Genomic DNA, 17,501 nt, shown 5'->3' on the forward strand with positions numbered 1-17,501 from the left:
GGCGCCATATTCCTCTTGCATACATCTCAATAATTTGAATCAACTTTTCGACCTTTATGTGCAATATTATGGCCCATGTTGCACACAAACCATATGAGGGCAAGTAAGCAAGGTTTATCCCGTACGAAAAACAGGTATAATCGAGTTTTAAATGTCATTTTTTTTATATTCTTTATCGTCCTATCCATAAGGTGCTGCACGCTCATTTGAAAATGCCATGTCGAAGAGTTATATTGCAGGTTAGCAGAAGTCGAATCATTTTGAAACAAACCGTAGAACGAAAATTTAAAATTGGATGCAAAGCTGCATTAAATAAAAATTGTTTTCGTTTGTTAGTTTACTTATGGCTATCAAAATGAGTGAAGCTGTTTAATATACCCACAATTTTTTAGTTAGTTTATCTAGAGGAAAAGAAAAGAATATATAATCAATAACACAATAAGCAAGTGGAAGTTTTCTTATAATTTACTGCTTTCGAAAGAATCCAAACTAAGATTAAATAAAAGATTGTAAATAAAGCCATGCCATACAACCTAAGTAACACTATGACGGCAAACAATCTGCTACAAATATTCTCATTTTGATCGTTATTTAAATAACATCGAAGATTGCTTATATTGTTTCACTATTTATAATTTTCCATCAGATCTTGGACGATTTGCATTTCCACTGTAGAACAATTTGTCGTTTAATTCTTAGTGATAGAACAGAAATGCAAAGGGTTTGAAATTATTTGTGAAAGCTGAGACTGGACAAATGACTTGGAAAAATGACACAAAAAGTTGAATGCGGAAGAATCGCCTAAATCGTGTCGAAGCTTAAGGGGGTTGTGTAAAGTATTATCGGCAAAAAATTGGATTCCTTAATTTTTTTTCGATGCAAAGATTGTCTATTCAGTCAGGTGGCACGTCGAAAACTGGTTTTGCGATGTACACCTTAACTCAAAATCTGCAGGACCAATCGTTGATACATTTGCATAGTTGTTTTTAACATCACTCCACAAGTAACTAATGGAGCTTTTATTTCTTGGTCGATTTTCGAAATTTTCGTAGCACTTTGAAGCCAAAGTCCGATTATTGCTAAAACACGATGAAAATGCTAATGGAAAAATAATAATATCAAGCATTTTGCAAAAAGGTTTTATAGTTACCTGGGCAATGATGTGAAGAATAAAAACTGTGCAAAATTCAGTACGATTGGACCAGGAAATTTTGAGTTACGGTTTACACCGCATTTTGTCGAGGTGCCTCCTGAAGATTCACTGTCTGCATCAAGTATCAGGTTCAATTTGTTAAGTTATATCTGTCAATTGATTATCAGACAGATTGTAGGCTATAGGAAGTAATTAATTGTAATTTATTATACAAGATGTTGAAAGCTCAGCAATTTGGATTTAACCCATATGACAGATTTACGTCGTTGAAAATCAGCTTTTGAAGTTGTCAAATTCTCAGCTCAATTACTGAACTTTTGGTATTTCAGGATCGATTAGGTAATCGTGCTAATAATTTGAATTACTTCATTTTCAGCAAAGTAGGTCTGCCAAATTCTATATGCATGGTTAGTGGAGTAGTTGGGTAGGATGGTATAATAAACCCCACCAGTATAAAATGTCAGATTTCTTTTCCAATGACCACATAATTATCAAATTATGTGCAAATAAATAATTGTTTTTGGCTTTTTCATGTGCTGCAGAACAGCAACTAATACAAACAATTCTAAAAAAGGCAAGCTTCCATTATTGTTCTGTAAGCATTTGATTTAATTTGAAATAGTCAGATTTGGCTGAACTGTCTGACTACTAAATTTAATGTTAGAGAAGCTTTTTCAATCCTTGGAGTGGCTAGAGACTACCAATACAATTCTGTAACGTTCACGATAGTATACACCATTATTAGCAAAATAGCGAAATAACGTTGTATACCATGTTCACACTACAGAGTTAAAACATGTTTTAATAATTAGCAACAATAAAAATGTCATCGAGATAGCGTTAAAACACGTTTTTACTTGTTGTGTGAACGTAGTATTAGCCATTTGAATCTTAAATAATTATGTAAATAATGTTACTTTGTTTAAGCTTAATTGAGGATTCCAAAATTATTTAAAAAATATAAATACATCAGACTATTAAATAGCATAAACAGTGAATTTTCTATTAACCTCATTGTACGGTTTTTAACATTGCCGTGTATTGCCGACCAGAACGCAGTAATGCAAATGGCAGCATCATGTTACCGGAAAAAGACAAAAATATGACATGCTCCTCTTGCGCATACTTCGTTATTTTCAATCCTCTCTTCGGCTTTCTTCTGGATCAATATGGCTCTCTTTGCTCGCAATAAAGCCAGTTTTAACAGGTAGGAAAGACTAGCACCGTCGAACTATATTTACCTAGAGCACTCTATTCAGAGTGTGGCCAAGAGGCCATGACGTATCCAAACGAACATGAAATTTGACGTATTCACAATAGAAATACGTCAGATTTCTGCTCGTTTGGATACGTCAAACGCGTCTTGGGCGCACTCTAACTAGAGTGCTCTATATTTACCTGTATTTTTTATTTCTCTCTTCTTTCCTTCTCTCTACACGCTTGATTCCAATTGCTCATCGAAGAGTTACAGGAGAGCATTTGGATAAATCGAATCCATTATTGCATATTCAGATCAAAGTTGTTTTTGCGAATTAGAATCAAAACTGCAATAAGAATTGCTTTGATTATTTTCTTTTACATATCGCTGTGAGAATAAGTGGGATCATTTTATTCCGTAATATAAATCAATAACATGTTATCACGAATTATTGCACATATATCTGACATTCACACATCAAAGAAAGTGAATAACGAAAAAAATTAGTTTTTCTTTATTGGATAGATCCAAATAAATGACAATCGGATGTAGATCGTAAAATGCACTATTTTATAAATTTTCTTATTTTCACTATCAGTTCTCAAATTGAATCAGAATGTCAACTGCTTACAAAGTAACTCCATAAATACCAGCAAAGATTAAATAAAAGATTTTAATTATACGCATTTTTCCTAAATGAATAAACTCACATAAAACATCCAAATAAAAATATTTTAAAATTGATTGCGAACGCAACGGCGACCAATATATTTGTTCGTAAAAATATATTGCTAGGATGCTCAAAACTTTCATTACTGTTTATTTATAAAATCGTAGAAATTTTTTTAGCAAATAAAATCGTTCCAATCTGCATTGGTGCATTATACAAATAGGCAATCAACAATATGAAATATAACACTTGTGAATTTAAAATGATCATTCTGTCAATTTTTTGTTTGACCTTTGTTTACTTTTTATTGAAGCTTCGCTGAAAAAAAACGTGTACAATTTTAATTCGCAGAGTGTGATCTAACCTTTATTTATAATTGATATTTATTCCAAACTTGTGAAAATTAGCTCGAAGTGAATATAAATATTCTCCCCCCCCGTGTCGACAGGTATCGTGTTCAATTAGAATGTTATTCACAGTTCATTTTGAATTCAAATTGAAATATTTCACGATGGTTCAACCACTTCAAACTTATTTTCTTTTGTGCATTAAATATTATGTCACTACAAAATGCTGTACATCATCGGCCAACTATAAACTATCCACCAAGTTAAAGTTCTAAGTTTAGAAACATATCAGTTACATGTTGACAAAATTGTTCTCACACGCTATGGAACGAGACATATGACGAAGAAAAGCTATTTTACTGCAAGAAAATATCGGCATGAAAAACAATTCTCCATGTTGTCTAATTTACTCATTTTCTTTAACATGAATTTGTTGTTTTTTAACATTGTCGTGTATCGCAGATCAGAACGCAGCCATATAAATGACAGCATCGTTGGGTTAAAGCTTACCAAATAGTTTAGGCCGGTTTAAAAGTTAGTCCGGTTTAAAAATAGTTAGTACGCGTTTGAGCTTACGGCTATAAATGTGCTAACTTGAGAAGTTCTTCACTTAAAAGTAGGAAAAAAATGTGCGTGTATTGGGACTCTAACCCAGGTCGGTTACCAATAGTCATGCAAACCATGACTTATCATGTCACTTTTAGAGTAGGAACAATTACCTTTATTAAACACATAATTCAGCTAAAAGTCTAAGGTGGTATAAAGGCAAATGTATAAGTAGAAACAACCTTTTGAAGACATGTAGTACAGCTTAATGAATGAAGGTAATAGTATTGGCAACAGGATCATTTATTCAACTCGTAATTCAGCCTAATTGGGATGGTTGAATAAAAGCATTAATATTACTGCTGCTACATTTGTTAGTAGTATAGTTCAGCTTAGTTTGAACTGGCGACTACTGGAGTTTATATAAGCTGAATAAACTGTTAATGTTTAAATAGTTCAGCGAAAGTTTTATTCAGTTTTCACGGCCTTTAATCTGCTTTTAATCAGACAAGTAGTCTTATAGTTCAGCTCCTAATGTTTGTTGGGATGAGAGAGATTGTGAGTGTAATATGTAATGTGTATGTGTATAATATGTAATAAAATAATATGCTGTTTAATTTGTTAGTGAGTGTTAGTATGAACACAGAGAACAGACGTCCATCTTCAGCATTCAACATGTGTAAAATCTCTAACGGTTTCGAAGGTAGCTGGAATATCAAAACCAGATGCGCTACTGTCGTCATGTTTTTTTGTGGCTGAGTTCGACAGAATTGGCAGCGGTTATTCCTCTACCCAGTCAAACTAGTCCGGAACCGTTGCGGACTTCCAGCATGAATTCCAGCTCAAATGCATCAACCGATCCCGGTCAAACCATTCGGAATTCGATTCGGAATCCTGAACGGAGTCAGAATGGATTCCAAATCAAATGCAACAACCGATTCTGAGTCGGAATCGGTTGTTGCATTTGATTTGGAATCCATAATGACCCCATTCAGAAATCCGAACCGGTTCCGGAATGAATTTAACTGGGAAGTCGGAATCGGTTGTTTTCTTTGAGCTAGATTCCATGCTGAATCCATACAGAATTTCGAATCGGTTCCGGAATCGATTTGACGTATAGTTGGGATAGGTTGGTGTGGCGGCGCTAGTGTTTTTCGTATATTAATTCAAATGTTTACACACGTTTTTTAAATATTTTTGTTCGATCGTGGATGTCTGTTCTCTGTGGATTCAGTATGGAATCTTGCTCAAACAAAACAATTGATTCCGTCTCTATCGGTTGATGCATTTGAGCTGGAATTCATGCTGGAAGTCCGAACCGGTTCCGGACTAGTTTGACTGGGTAGAGGAATCACCGCTGTCAATTCTGTCGAACTCCAGCCACAAAAAAACATGCCGACAGTAGCGCACCTGGTTTGGATATCCCAACTACCTCCGAAACCGTTAGAGATTTTACACAAGTTGAATGCTGGAGATGGACGTCTGTTCTCTGTGACCGTACATTATTGGCTCGATTCTGGATAAAAGTGAGCAGCATCAGTTGGTTTAACCGCTTTTGTCAGAAACGGTTGTTGCATTTGAGCGAATTCGTTGCCAGAATTCTCGCATAAATCGCGCAAAATGCTCGCAGAAACTCTGCCAGCATCAATTTCGCTTTGCTCAACTTTTGCTCACTTTCTGCTTGCTACGCTGACCGGGAGCCCGTATACGAGCTGGAACCTGGTCAAACCATTCGGAATTTGATTCGGAGTCCTGAATGCAGTCATTATGGATTACAAATCAAATGCAACAACCGATTCTGAAACCGATTGAGTCGGAATCGGCTGTTGTATTTGATTTGGAATCCATAATGATTCCATTCAGAAATCCGAACCGGTTTCGGAATGAGCTGGGAACCAGCCAGAATTCCAGTTCATTTCCGGCTGAGCTTAACTTATTTCGAAAAATCACCTGGCATCCCTCTAAGAACGATTGGTTTCAAAAGCGTCCAATGAAGGACGTTCGTTGGACCAATTTGGACAACGTCCAAATAACCGTTCAACAAACGTCCATCGTTGGACCCGTGTTAAACGATTTTGAAACAATTTTTTGGACGTCTCAGTTCTGTGGCGTTCTACCGATTGACACAGCTCTGTTTCATCTTTCAAATGCCCAGAGTAAAGTTCAGTCGGAATTCTGGCTGAGTCTAGTTGCTACTCCGGCTCACGTGCTCACAACCCCGAACAAATCATTCGGAATCCTGAATGGAGTCAGTATGGATTCCAAATCAAATGCAACAACCGATTCTGAGTCGGAATCGGTTGTTGCATTTGATTTGGAATCCATACTGACTCCATTCAGGATTCTGAATCAAATTCCGAATGGTTTGACCATGCCTTTCGGCTGATTTTGCGGCTGAACTTTACTGGGTGGAACGCACATGATTTTGACAATTCTATTTTAATATAAACAATCTTCATCGGTTTTTGGTTATCGTAGATGTTCTCTGAACACTCATCAAACATAAGTTTTGCAACTAAATTGACAACGAAAGTTAAGAATGACAGAAAACGCTGAAATTTACCGCTTTCTTCGTTCTGCCAGCTGCTGCCGGACTTGCTGTTTGCGCTTTTTTAAAGGCCCAGCAGATGATTATTTCATGTCCGTGGAGGATGCTCTGCAGAAGGTTAGTTTTAATTTATTCCTTGACATAACTCAATTTCGTTTCGATTATAGTATGGAATAGCCGTTGATGATTCCCCCACGGATGACGAAAACCCATCGAAGAAAGTTCGACCAAACACATGCGTAGCCTGTTTGGGTTTACTGGAATCCCATCGAATGGAAGCGCTGGTGGAACAGATCTGCACCAACGACGAATTTCGAAAGTACGACTGTCAGGGGTTCAACACGTCAGTATCGTTACCCATTGCGGTACAGGTTCGACAGCTGTCGCTTTGGTTGAGTCTTCTGGAACGCTTTCCCACCCGATTCGACAGCTGCAAAGCGCCAGACATCACGGTGAGGGATGCCTTCAAGAGGATTTTGACCCGAAAGCTGCAGGAACGGCTGGGAAGGAAGTTTTCGACCAGTGGAGCCGTGGTCAATTTTTCCTTTAGCTATGTGAATGAAGAAGCGGAGTTGCAGCTACTGCAGAAGGTTAAGCCGGAAGTGTTTGTCGGTCGAAAGGTAGACAAGCAGTGCCGGAATGTGTTTATAACCAGAAATGCTTTCGAGAGGAATTTTACTCCGGAAAACGTGAGTTTGGATCAGTTCCGACAGCACATTGAGGTTCCGCCTGCCATTCAGGGCGAAAGTATTTCGCTGGAGAATGTTAGCTTTACAGGGCCAACTATTTTTCTGGCCGGGAGGTACAACAAGATATCCCGGGAGCTGAGTCAAACACCGTGGTTGATTGATGGGAAGCGAATGAGGGAAAACAGTGTTCAGGAAATCATGACTTTGGTGGTGGGACCATATTTCGGTGTACCGCCAGATAGTTTGATATTTTCATCGAGTGGCCGGGAGGATGTTGACGTACGTTGTCTTGGCGAAGGACGGCCGTTCGTGCTGGAGATTCCGAATGCTAAGAAGGATTATCTGGAGGAAACCGTGGCGGTGAAGTTTGAGAAGGTTATCGATGAATCGAAACAGGTTGGTTGTTAGGGTTGCAAAAAATAATGTATTACTTGATCCATTTTTTAAGATCTCAGTAAGGGACCTCCAGTTGGTCGATCGAGAAGAACTGGTCCACATAAAACATGGCGAAGAGGACAAACATAAAGTTTATAGGGCACTTTGCTTCCTGCAAAATCCAGTTACGCTAGAGGTTGTGAAGGCTCTCAACATTGAAGAACCGTTCGTTGTCGATCAATGGACTCCGCTAAGGGTTCTTCACAGGCGACCGTTGCTAGCACGTCCAAGGACGATTTACAGTGTGAAAGCGTACGCCTGCAAGCGAAATGATCGTGCCTTGATTGTGGATATTGTTACGCAGGCGGGGACATACGTCAAAGAATTGGTGCATGGTGATTTCGGACGAACGAAGCCTAACTTCAGTAGTATCATCGGACAGCCAATCGACATCCATTCGTTGGATGTAATGGCCATCGCTTTGGATTGGCCCAAGAAGTTGTCACGATAATTTGAATAAAACTAGCGAGACTACTTTTCTAAATAATTTACTTTCGCAACAAATCACGTCACACAGACTTTACACAACGTGTCATCCATCAACCATTTAAACTACCAAAAGTCCGGACTTAACATTCCTTCCGGTCGCTCAATCCGCCCTTCGGAGGTAATCTTGGCAATCAGTCCTTCCAGTCGTGCCTTCGGTCCTCCCTCGTCAACTTTGTTCAACGCTGGTAAATACTGGCCCTGTATTATCAGCAACAGTTTCGTAAACTGCTTCCCATAGTGGGCCCACAGTAAAGCACCGGCCGTCTGCAGAAACTCCGTAATTAAAGTAGCACAGATATCCGGCAACGGTTGCAGGTTCAAAATATTACACAACCATCTCCAGCCGCAGTCCAAACTGTGCGGATGAGGAGTTGCTTCACCACGTCGGGGACTCGATACGACCACCGCGGAGTACAGTCTAGCCAGTCCGGTCATTCGCTTGAGGTATTGGTCCTGCTTCTCAAGCGCTCCATCGGCGGAGTAACGGTAACCAATGCTCTTGAAGTAGTCCTCATGTGATTGACCCTCCAGCTGTGGCAAGAAATACGGTACTAGGTAGGGACACTCCTTGTGTAGGTAGGCAAGGAAGAACCTTCCGAAATCCGGATACTTTTGCCATAGTCCAACGACGATGGCTGCGATTGGGAAGGCTGCTGGGGCATTACTCGAGATCATCGTGTCCGCTTGGCTCTGTAGATGCAAAGAAGCATTGTTAGCACAAAAATAACAAAACAATAACACACGAAACTCACCACAAACTTCTTCGCCAGTAGCATAGTACAGTAGGTCCTTCCGAGCGGATGGCCATTAATCGAAACAGTCGCTTCGCCACTCTTGACCGGCTGTCCGGCAAGCAGTGCATCCAGCCGGTTAAACTTATCTACGAAATGTTCCCGGCTAACGGCGGAAATCGCATTCACCGGAGTGTTGATCACCTTTTGACAGTTGAAACGGTAAGTTTTCATGCTGGCATCATCCAGCAAGGCCTTGACGGCCGCTTGATGCTGCTCGTAGAAGGACCTGATCTCCGCGTAAAAGGCGAAACTTTCCTGTGATACGAACCCAGCCAGCGGATGGGGTTGATTCGGCGTTGGCTGCGGAGCCACCTTCACCGTTGTGTCCGTGGTATCTGAAGCAGCAGGAGCTGCCACCGGTGTAACTTCAGCAACTTGTTGCTGTTCCTGTTTCTGCACCTGTTCCTCCTCTTTCTTCACTCGATCGGCAATTTCCTTCTGAATTCGATTCATAATATCAAACACCTCCGCATTGTTCTGTTCCATCGATTTACAGTATTCGATCGCTTTATCAATATCCTGCTGGGTAACTTCCCGGCTGGCATGAATGCCGTGAAGCAACTGTTCGAAAGATTTCACCAAAACTTGCACCATTTTTTTCTGGTTGGAAAAATTAGCCGAAAACTCTTTATCGATGTTGATCAGCGCCTTGGTAAAAACTTCGGTCATTTTCCGGAAGCTGGCATGTTGTTCCCGAATAGCGTCAAACATCTCATGTTTCCGTTTGATTTCTTCCTGCTTCATTTTCAGCTGCTGCGAAATCTTTTCCAATCTTTTATTTTCTTCGTCAATTTCCGCCTTCTGCCGTTCCTCGAACTCCTTAGCCTTTCGGTCGTGTTCACGAATCGCTTCCAGCAGCTTCTGTTCCTCCTCCTGTGCTTTTTTCGCCGCCTCTTCCTTAGCCTTATTGATTCGCTCCTGGTGGTCAATATCCCGCAAACGGTCGGATTCCCGAATCCGTGCATGTCGCCGCTCGAGTTCTTTCCTCACAGTCTCGACCCGTTTGCGTTCCTGTTCTTGCTCGAACATTTTAAACGAAATCGCTCGACAATCGCTGATGTCCACATGTCGCGATGCGGTCAAACCTTCCCCACTCCACCTTTCCTTTCGATTGCTGACCGTTACCGTCAGGTCCGGAACAAATGCCAACCCTTTTTCCGATGTTCCATTGCTCAAGTTGCGCTTGTTTTCGTCTGCCTCGTCCCCGTTACAGTCCGGGCCGATTGTGCGTCCCTTGACTATGGGTGATACACTGGCGGCATGGCTGAGCGCGGAAATCCTTAGTGATGGAATGTCCGCCAGTAGGTCGTCGATGTCAAACTGCATCGGGGAGAATATCGAAGCATGATCTTCTCGAAGTGAACAAAAATCATTCCGTAACTTACCGAAAGTCGTGCCGGTCGTGTCATTTTCTGCCGCACTTCACAATTCATTCATGGAGGAAAACGTTAAAGAGATTTATTATAATAATTTCTAACAAAATGATTTACGCTAGAAGAAAATCTAACATAAAATGCAGAAAACACCGCAGCGATTGAACTTGTTTGTTTGGTTTGTTCGGTTGTCTGTCAAATTTTCAATATCTCCCAGTCGAAAAATGAGCCGGAATATAGGCTGGCTTCCCACTGAAAAGCCCAAAAAAAGTTTCAAAATCGTTCAGCACGGGTCCAACGATGCCCCCAGTTAAGTTCAGGCGAAAAATGACCCGGAATGCTGGCTGGTTCTAGTTCGTATTCCAGCCAGGGTTGCCACTATTTTTCAAAGAAAATCTGGCAGTTCAAACAGCCTACTGGCAACCCTATACTATCATATGGAGTTTGACAGCGACCGACATATATGGGGCGTTATAGCTATAAAGCCCCAAACAAAGAATTATGTTCGGCACTATGCTCGATATTCAAGCATTCCACACGACGTTTTGCATCTTGTGGGATGATTTAATATCATATCATTCAGAAAATCGACATTTTGTAACTAAATACAGCGTCTAATCATTCGGTTCAAAATCAATGTTTTGCTTTCATGGCAGTGATGCTGGCTGTACAGAGACGTCGTCCTTGACAGGGAGCTGAGTTCAACCAAATACAAATATGGTTTCAGCTCAAATTCAAAAACCGACCGAGTCGGAATCGGTTATTGCATTTGAGTTGGAATCCAACCCAGTTAAGCTCAGCCGGAAATGAACCGGAATGCTAGCTGGTTCCAATTCGTATTCCGGTTCCAGTCACAGAACCGATTCTAGTTAGAATCGGTCGTGTCGCTTGAGCCAGAATACGAATTAGAACCAGCCCGAGTTCGGGTTCATTTCCGGTTGAATTTTACTGGGAATAATGTAAACTTTCCAATTAGCTAGAACGAGCACCAGTTAGAATGCCGGCTCATCTCTGGCTGAACTTTACTGGGTTATCTTGACCAGGGATGCCAAGTGTTTTTTTCCAAGAAGTCTGCAATAATTTTCAAAAATGTCTGGAATTGTCTGGATTGCCTATTTTTTTTAAAAAAAGCTTGAGGATTGAACAAAGCAACAAAATTTATTTGCTCTTCAGCGAAATTTTTTTGCCAGTTTGTGTTTCTAGCTATTCTAAAAATCTTTGTTTTCAAAATCGTAGCTCAAAAAGATGGTTTAAAAATCAACAATCAACATTCAATAACAACTCATTTTGTTATTTTTCAAATTGTCTGGATAAATTCGCTGAAATCTGGATAAGACAAACATAAATGTGTATGTCTGGACAACGCTTAAAAATCTGAAAGAATCCACATAAATCTGGAAGGTTGGCACCCCTGATCTTGGCTTTGTAAGTTTTTTTTTCCAAGATGGAGAGAAAGAAAGGTGGGAACATTTGACATTTTTGAGTGTATTAGTATTATACTTGCAAAATTAAGCATGGCGGCCGGGGCCCTTGAAGTAAACATCAACATCCGAACGAGCATCCTGATTCTTTGGCGCACGATGAAAAGTGAGAAAAGGCCGAGCGTCACTTCGGATCTATCGATTAGAACACTTTTGGACACTTTTTACCTCGAAAAAAACCGATTAAATTAACTATGACCGAACCGAAACAAAACTTATGGCAACAGAAGGGCCCGCTACGTCAACTGTTTGTGCTTTTCTTTTTCATATCCTCTTGTTTTTTTGTCCTTTTTTCGGCTTCATCAAAGAAAAATGACAACCGCACTCACACACAGAAAAAATGTGCACACCTGTATCCGTCTTGTTTTTTTTTCTGCGCTTCATCGTTACAGGCGGCACAGCAAGCAGAGGAATCGTTAAGCTCGAGGAAACGGCACATTTGTTGAGGTAATGGTCATAACATTGTACATTATCATGCAATTATTGATTAAAGTAATATAATTTAGGTAGGTCCAGCGGCTACGACATAGTTAAACGATTGAGTATAGAAATCAGCGATTTGGCAAGATAGACCGTGAACGGTCTTAGCCGTCTGTCAATTCAGACACGCCAAGCAAAAAAAAAAATTCGATTCTAAATTAAACTCGTAATCATCTAAACGCTCATAAACAAAACCACGAGAACCCGACAAATCTGAAGTGTACTTGGCGTTAGAAGAAAAAATGGCAGAGGTAAATAATATAGTTACAATATTTCAATTAATATTGATTTCAATGGTAATGGGGCAATGGAGCAAAGCACGCTGTGTTACATGGCGTTACTTTCCGAGTCCCCAGTTTGAACCGAATGACATTTGCTGCTCTTTTTGTTTACTGTTGCTGATCAGTTCAATATTAATTCGTCAAAAGGGCGAGTGTTTTTTGTAAGCGGAATTTCATGAAAAATATGCGTTAATGTAAATTTTTACCCATCGTAGAAATAATTTCAATTGTTTTATACTTTGAAATTATAGTAAATTAAGAGAAACCATCAAAACAAAAGTTTGTTAACATATCTTATTCGCCCTTTTGCAAATTTAATATGGAGTTATTCACAGATTTTTTTTTAAATAACAGCTGATTAGCACCAGCAAGCAAAGAGGGCAGGAAATGTTTAGCTCAATTTCGGTCGAGCTTGGCACTTGCAAAGCTGTGACTAGTTTTACTCAGTGTTAACGTTGCGTGGTTGCCTGAAGAATATGCGTTCCGTACTTACCGTGACACACTCAACAACTCTTGTTTATTTTAGACAACTAGCGAAGACATGGAGCAGCAAAACTTGAATTTGAACAGAGAGAGTAAACCGGAAAATTCGGGTGAATTTGACGGTTCTTTAAAGGAAAAGATGGACGAAATATTACGTGAATCGCTTCAAAAAAAATCCGAAAATTCGTTCCAAAAGGGCGATCTAACAAAACCTTTCCAATGTAGCGTGTGTAACAAAGGACTTAATCGGTACCTTAATCTCGTAGCCCACGTGTCGATTCACACAGATCACGCTCCCTTCATCTGCCAAGCGTGCGGATTTGAATTCCGTAAGCGGCTCCTTCTCACGCGACACGTTAAGAGATGCCGAGGAAAAAAAAACTAACAATTACACACGAGAACATGGCAATACAAACTAATAATGTACAATATTTATTGTATACTTCATAAACTTTAGTGTTCTTCATGAGGTAGCTTCTCAAACTCAGTACAGTTAGGTAAGTTACACATTTTAATTTAATTCTTCGTATTTATCTCTTCCATCTACAGGTTCCGGATTCTGTATTACAGTGATTCTCAACCTGGGGTCCGCGGACCCTTAGGGGGTCGCGAAGTCATTGCTGGGGGTTTGCGAGGAAAAATATATTTTCCGAGTGCAGATAGAAGTTTCAAGTCTTGTTTCCTAACAAACTGAAAATAACATTATATACAAAATCGATGTTTATCCGTGGGTGTCCGCAGCAACCCAGGGCAATTTCTAAGGGGTCCGTGGTACGAAAAGGATTGAGAACCGCTGAAGTCACTGTATTAGATTCACCAAAAGAAGAGTTCGCTACCATGGATATGTACTAACATCAAATATTTCATTTTATATTATCTGATTATTTGGATTCTTGCTACTACATCATTAAAAACGAATTGGAATTTTGATTGAAATAAACTTGAATTATTTTCATTTGGAAATCGATTGTAGTTTCATTGGATAAAAAATATTTGTAGTTTGCGAGCAGTGTGGGTGTTTCTGAATAAATCTCGACAAACATATGATTACGGCCTAAAAGTCAAAATCTACTTTGAATGGAAATTTCCGACAAACCGTTAGTAACCGAACACAGTTCACAACAGTTTATGAAAGAGAAAACTTTTCTCTTTCGTTTACTACCAACATCTGTGATTGGCGCGTAACGGTTTGTCAGGAATTTCCATTCAAAGTGGATTTCGACAATTAGCTTTTAGGCCGCAATCATATGTTTGTCGAGAAATGTAGGGCCCTATTCTCACTGTCTCGTCACTGTTCTTCTAGTCACTAGGTGACGTGACTGTGAGAATAGGTCCCGTATTGTAGATTTTTTTTTCTTTTTCCTTTGTATTGTCATCTCCATGACAGGCTAAGGCCAGGGTTGGCCCATTTCGCCGGCGTTTGGTGTGTTGGCTATTATTGATTTCGCGTTTTTTAATGTTTTGTTTCCTTCTTTAAATGTGTAGATTGCTTTCTTTTAGGAATATGACAATTTGTTTCATTTCATCCTCACATCCTTCCTTGAATATTGCTTCCAATGGTTTCATACATTCTAGTACTGGGAATTGGCTCCTACTACGATTGTATCGTGGGTAGTCATACAGAATATGCTTCAAGTCCTCCGTGACCTCGCACAGGCTTTCCTCTTCCCAGCCCCACTTTGCTTTGGTTTCCTTCGTTAGGCAGTGACCACTTCTTACTCTGTTTAGAGTTTTCACTTCATCAGGCGTTAAGTTTAGGTTCTTGCTTCAAATCTTTTTTTCTGCTTATTCCATGAACTGATAGTGCCATTTTCCTGTTTCTCTCGATGTCTCTTTATACTTTCGATTCCAGTCTTCCCATATTTCCAGGTTACTCAGGTTTAGCGCATCTCCCGTCGTAATTCCTTGATGGTATGTTGGTTTTTCATACAACTTCGGCAAGAATTCGGTGCACATATCTGCCGCTTCTTCCACCGATTCCGCTCTAATGATGACCGCAAAGTCGTCTGCGAACTGAACCAACTCACACCTGCTATCCGACAAAGAGTGAAGGCTCGCAGTATACAAGTTGAACAGTATCGGGGAGAGTGGGCATCCTTGCGGTAGTCCTTCCGAAACCTTGAGTTCTACCTTCCCGTCTACCGTCTGAACTATCATTCTTCTATGCCTCAAAGATTCGAAAAGCCATATGAGACAATTTTTCCGGGGACTCCCAAACTGGCTAATATTTCCAAAAGAGTTTACGCGTTCACAGAATCGTACGCCTTTTTTACATCTAGAAATACCACAAAAACTTCTTGACTGGATTGACCACATAGTTGATGCACGAAGATGCTGAAACGTGTTTCCGGAGTCCGAAAGAAAGCTCAGGGATCAGTTTTTTTAATGTAGCGATTTCCGACAGCCTGGTTTTGATTGCCGAGTTTATAAGTTTCATCTCGACATTTATTAGTGATATTGGTCTTATAAGGTGTCGGGCTGATCAGCTATCCATTTCTTCTTCGGGATCGGCTTCATTTCCGTATATCTCCACTGCTCTGGGATTTTTTCCGTGACAAACACTCTGCTAAACATTTCACAGATTTTTGCCTTCATATCCAGGTTCAACAGCTTCAGTACCACGTACGACATTTTATTCGGACCTGGTCCTCTCCTGCAAAACATTAAGGATTTCCTCGTCCGTAATCGCCATTTCGTAGCCTTGCAGAATTGGTTCAGTTGTTGTAATCGGCCGGGGGATCTCGCAAAATTTATCCTTGAAGTAGTAGTCCATGAAGTTGGCTCCTTCTTCCGGGCTGAGTTCAATCCCTTTTTTGTAGTTCCCTGTTAGGGCGTTGTCGACGCCTTTGGCAATGTTCCAAAGTTGTCTCGAGTGTGTTAATTCGTCAATTTTTTCCGTTATCTCCCTCACGTATCTTCTTTTGGTTCTTCTTACCTCCTTTTTGAAATGTGCTCGTTCCTTCTTAAGCAGTGTGTAGTTAGATAGGGTTTGCTGTTTATTATAATCCCGGAGTGCCTCCCACTTACTTTCATATCGATTGGCTATTTCATCCGTCAACCATGTTTTTAACCAGTTGGCCTTTTTTTCTCAATAGCTTCCCCAAAGACAGTCACCATCTCATCTGGCGAATAGATGTATTGTGGCCTGATTGTATTGAGCTGATTTACTAGTTTTTTTCGATTAGTCCTGGTTACAGTCCGTTCTACAATCGGCGATTCACTGCTTAATTTCAGTACGATGCTCATATGAGCGCTTCCAAACTCTTCTTCTTGTACCACCCACGATATCTTCCGGGCCAAACCAGGCGTCGCCAGTGAGATTGCTGAGTTTCTGCCTCCAGGGATCGTAATCATTGTCTTGGAGCCATCGTTCAGCAATAGTAACTGTGAATCATCGATTAGCTCCTTCAAAATTCTGCCTCGACTGCATGCTTCGAAGTCCGGACTCCAACTTTCATGATGCGCATTGAAATCTGTTACAACGATTGTTTCACCGTTCAGTCCATTGAGCAAAGGGAAGAGCTTAGTCAAATCAACTCGAGCTTCGCCGCTTGCAGACCTCGAGGGGAGGAGGGGGTAGATAAACAGAGAAAAGGTTTATTAGGTCGAATCCCTTGGTTATTTTTATACCCACTACTTCCAGTGTCGCAAACTTCGGGAGATCCAATAGTTTGCCTTCCATTGTGTTCGAAAGTAGGATCCCTACTACCCCATAGCCTTCGGTTCGCCTTTTCGAAAACAGTTGGTGTCCTTTGAAACTAAAGTTTTCATACACGCATAGAGTTCTTCACATACTTTGTATATTGTGTTGGATCAATTTCAGTTTTTTAGTCCCCATTAGGAGGGCTTTCCGGTTTATTCTGTGGCACCTGGCCAGATGTCGTTCCTTCATGTATTAATTTTCCTAACTCCATGCTGATCTCAATCAATAGTTGATCAGTTTCGATCTCTGTTCGTTCCTCTTGCAGCCGGTTGACGAGTCTGCTTCGTAGATTCTCTATTGCGACTAGCCAGTGATTTCCGGAGCAGAAACTCATTAGGTCTGTTCCAGTACCAGGAGAAACTGGAAGTACTCCGGAGAAAATCGTTCCTGTACTCTCTTCTTCTCTTTTTTCTTCTTCTGGTAGCAAACCGGAGTAAAAAGGAGCAAAGATTTTTTGCTCCTGTTTACTCCGGAGTGACTTCCGTGTACTGGAACAGACCTATTATTTGCCTTCTCAGGTGTGCCATGAACCTTTCAAAATCTGTTGCTCTGTGTCGATTTCTTTAATACGCAGCGGGGCTCCTCTCCGATCTTACTCGGATTTGCCCGGCTGCATTCTGTCTGCTGTTATTTCGACTAGACTCCTTTTTCTTCGCATTGCTCACTGCTTCGGCCTCGATCTCGATGGGGTCACCTGCTTGCTTTTGGTCGTTTTGGTACTGTTCCTATGTATGGCAAGTTAGTTTACTCGGTCTGGGTCAGTTCGGGGAACTCTTCCTCATGCTCCAGTTCTGCAAAGCGGTTTTGTGTTCTTGGGAAGGCTTTTTCTGC

At 40.5% G+C, this 17,501-nt stretch overlaps 2 protein-coding genes and 1 long non-coding RNA gene across 3 annotated transcripts; 2 read left to right on the forward strand and 1 right to left on the reverse strand.

Moving 5' to 3' along the window:
* Positions 1 to 6,381: 6,381 nt before the first annotated feature.
* Positions 6,382 to 8,084, forward strand: LOC131690729 (putative tRNA pseudouridine synthase Pus10). The gene is made up of 3 exons (XM_058976687.1): positions 6,382 to 6,579; positions 6,630 to 7,547; positions 7,600 to 8,084. The coding sequence occupies exons 1-3, from the start codon at positions 6,454 to 6,456 to the stop codon at positions 8,035 to 8,037; spliced, it is 1,482 nt and encodes a 493-aa protein (XP_058832670.1). The 5' UTR covers positions 6,382 to 6,453; the 3' UTR covers positions 8,038 to 8,084.
* On the reverse strand, positions 8,059 to 10,429 carry LOC131690728 (mRNA export factor Gle1). Its single transcript, XM_058976686.1, has 3 exons — positions 10,255 to 10,429; positions 8,828 to 10,189; positions 8,059 to 8,765 (listed from the first exon to the last, which is right to left on the reverse strand). Exons 1-3 carry the CDS (start codon positions 10,300 to 10,302, stop codon positions 8,139 to 8,141), a joined length of 2,037 nt encoding a protein of 678 aa, XP_058832669.1. The 5' UTR covers positions 10,303 to 10,429; the 3' UTR covers positions 8,059 to 8,138.
* A 1,606-nt stretch (positions 10,430 to 12,035) lies between these two features.
* Positions 12,036 to 13,930, forward strand: LOC131691925 (uncharacterized). The gene is made up of 4 exons (XR_009305882.1): positions 12,036 to 12,170; positions 12,230 to 12,454; positions 13,011 to 13,464; positions 13,517 to 13,930. It is a non-coding gene; the product is annotated as an uncharacterized LOC131691925 (long non-coding RNA).
* The last annotated feature ends 3,571 nt before the right edge of the window (positions 13,931 to 17,501 follow it).

This window comes from Topomyia yanbarensis, chromosome 3, assembly GCF_030247195.1.
Source record: "Topomyia yanbarensis strain Yona2022 chromosome 3, ASM3024719v1, whole genome shotgun sequence".
NCBI classification, from domain to species: domain Eukaryota; kingdom Metazoa; phylum Arthropoda; class Insecta; order Diptera; family Culicidae; genus Topomyia; species Topomyia yanbarensis.

Bases quoted from the DNA above. Each gene is read 5' to 3' on its own strand.
- LOC131690729 (XM_058976687.1), top strand. From the start codon at position 6,454: ATGACAGAAAACGCTGAAATTTACCGCTTTCTTCGTTCTGCCAGCTGC. The intron at 6,580-6,629 runs GTTAGTTTTAAT...TTTCGATTATAG, and splicing joins TGGAGGATGCTCTGCAGAAG to TATGGAATAGCCGTTGATGA. The intron at 7,548-7,599 runs GTTGGTTGTTAG...CCATTTTTTAAG, and splicing joins TTATCGATGAATCGAAACAG to ATCTCAGTAAGGGACCTCCA.
- LOC131690728 (XM_058976686.1), bottom strand. From the start codon at position 10,302: ATGAATTGTGAAGTGCGGCAGAAAATGACACGACCGGCACGACTTTCG. The intron at 10,190-10,254 runs GTAAGTTACGGA...TCCCCGATGCAG, and splicing joins CACGACCGGCACGACTTTCG to TTTGACATCGACGACCTACT. The intron at 8,766-8,827 runs GTGAGTTTCGTG...TTGCATCTACAG, and splicing joins TACTGGCGAAGAAGTTTGTG to AGCCAAGCGGACACGATGAT.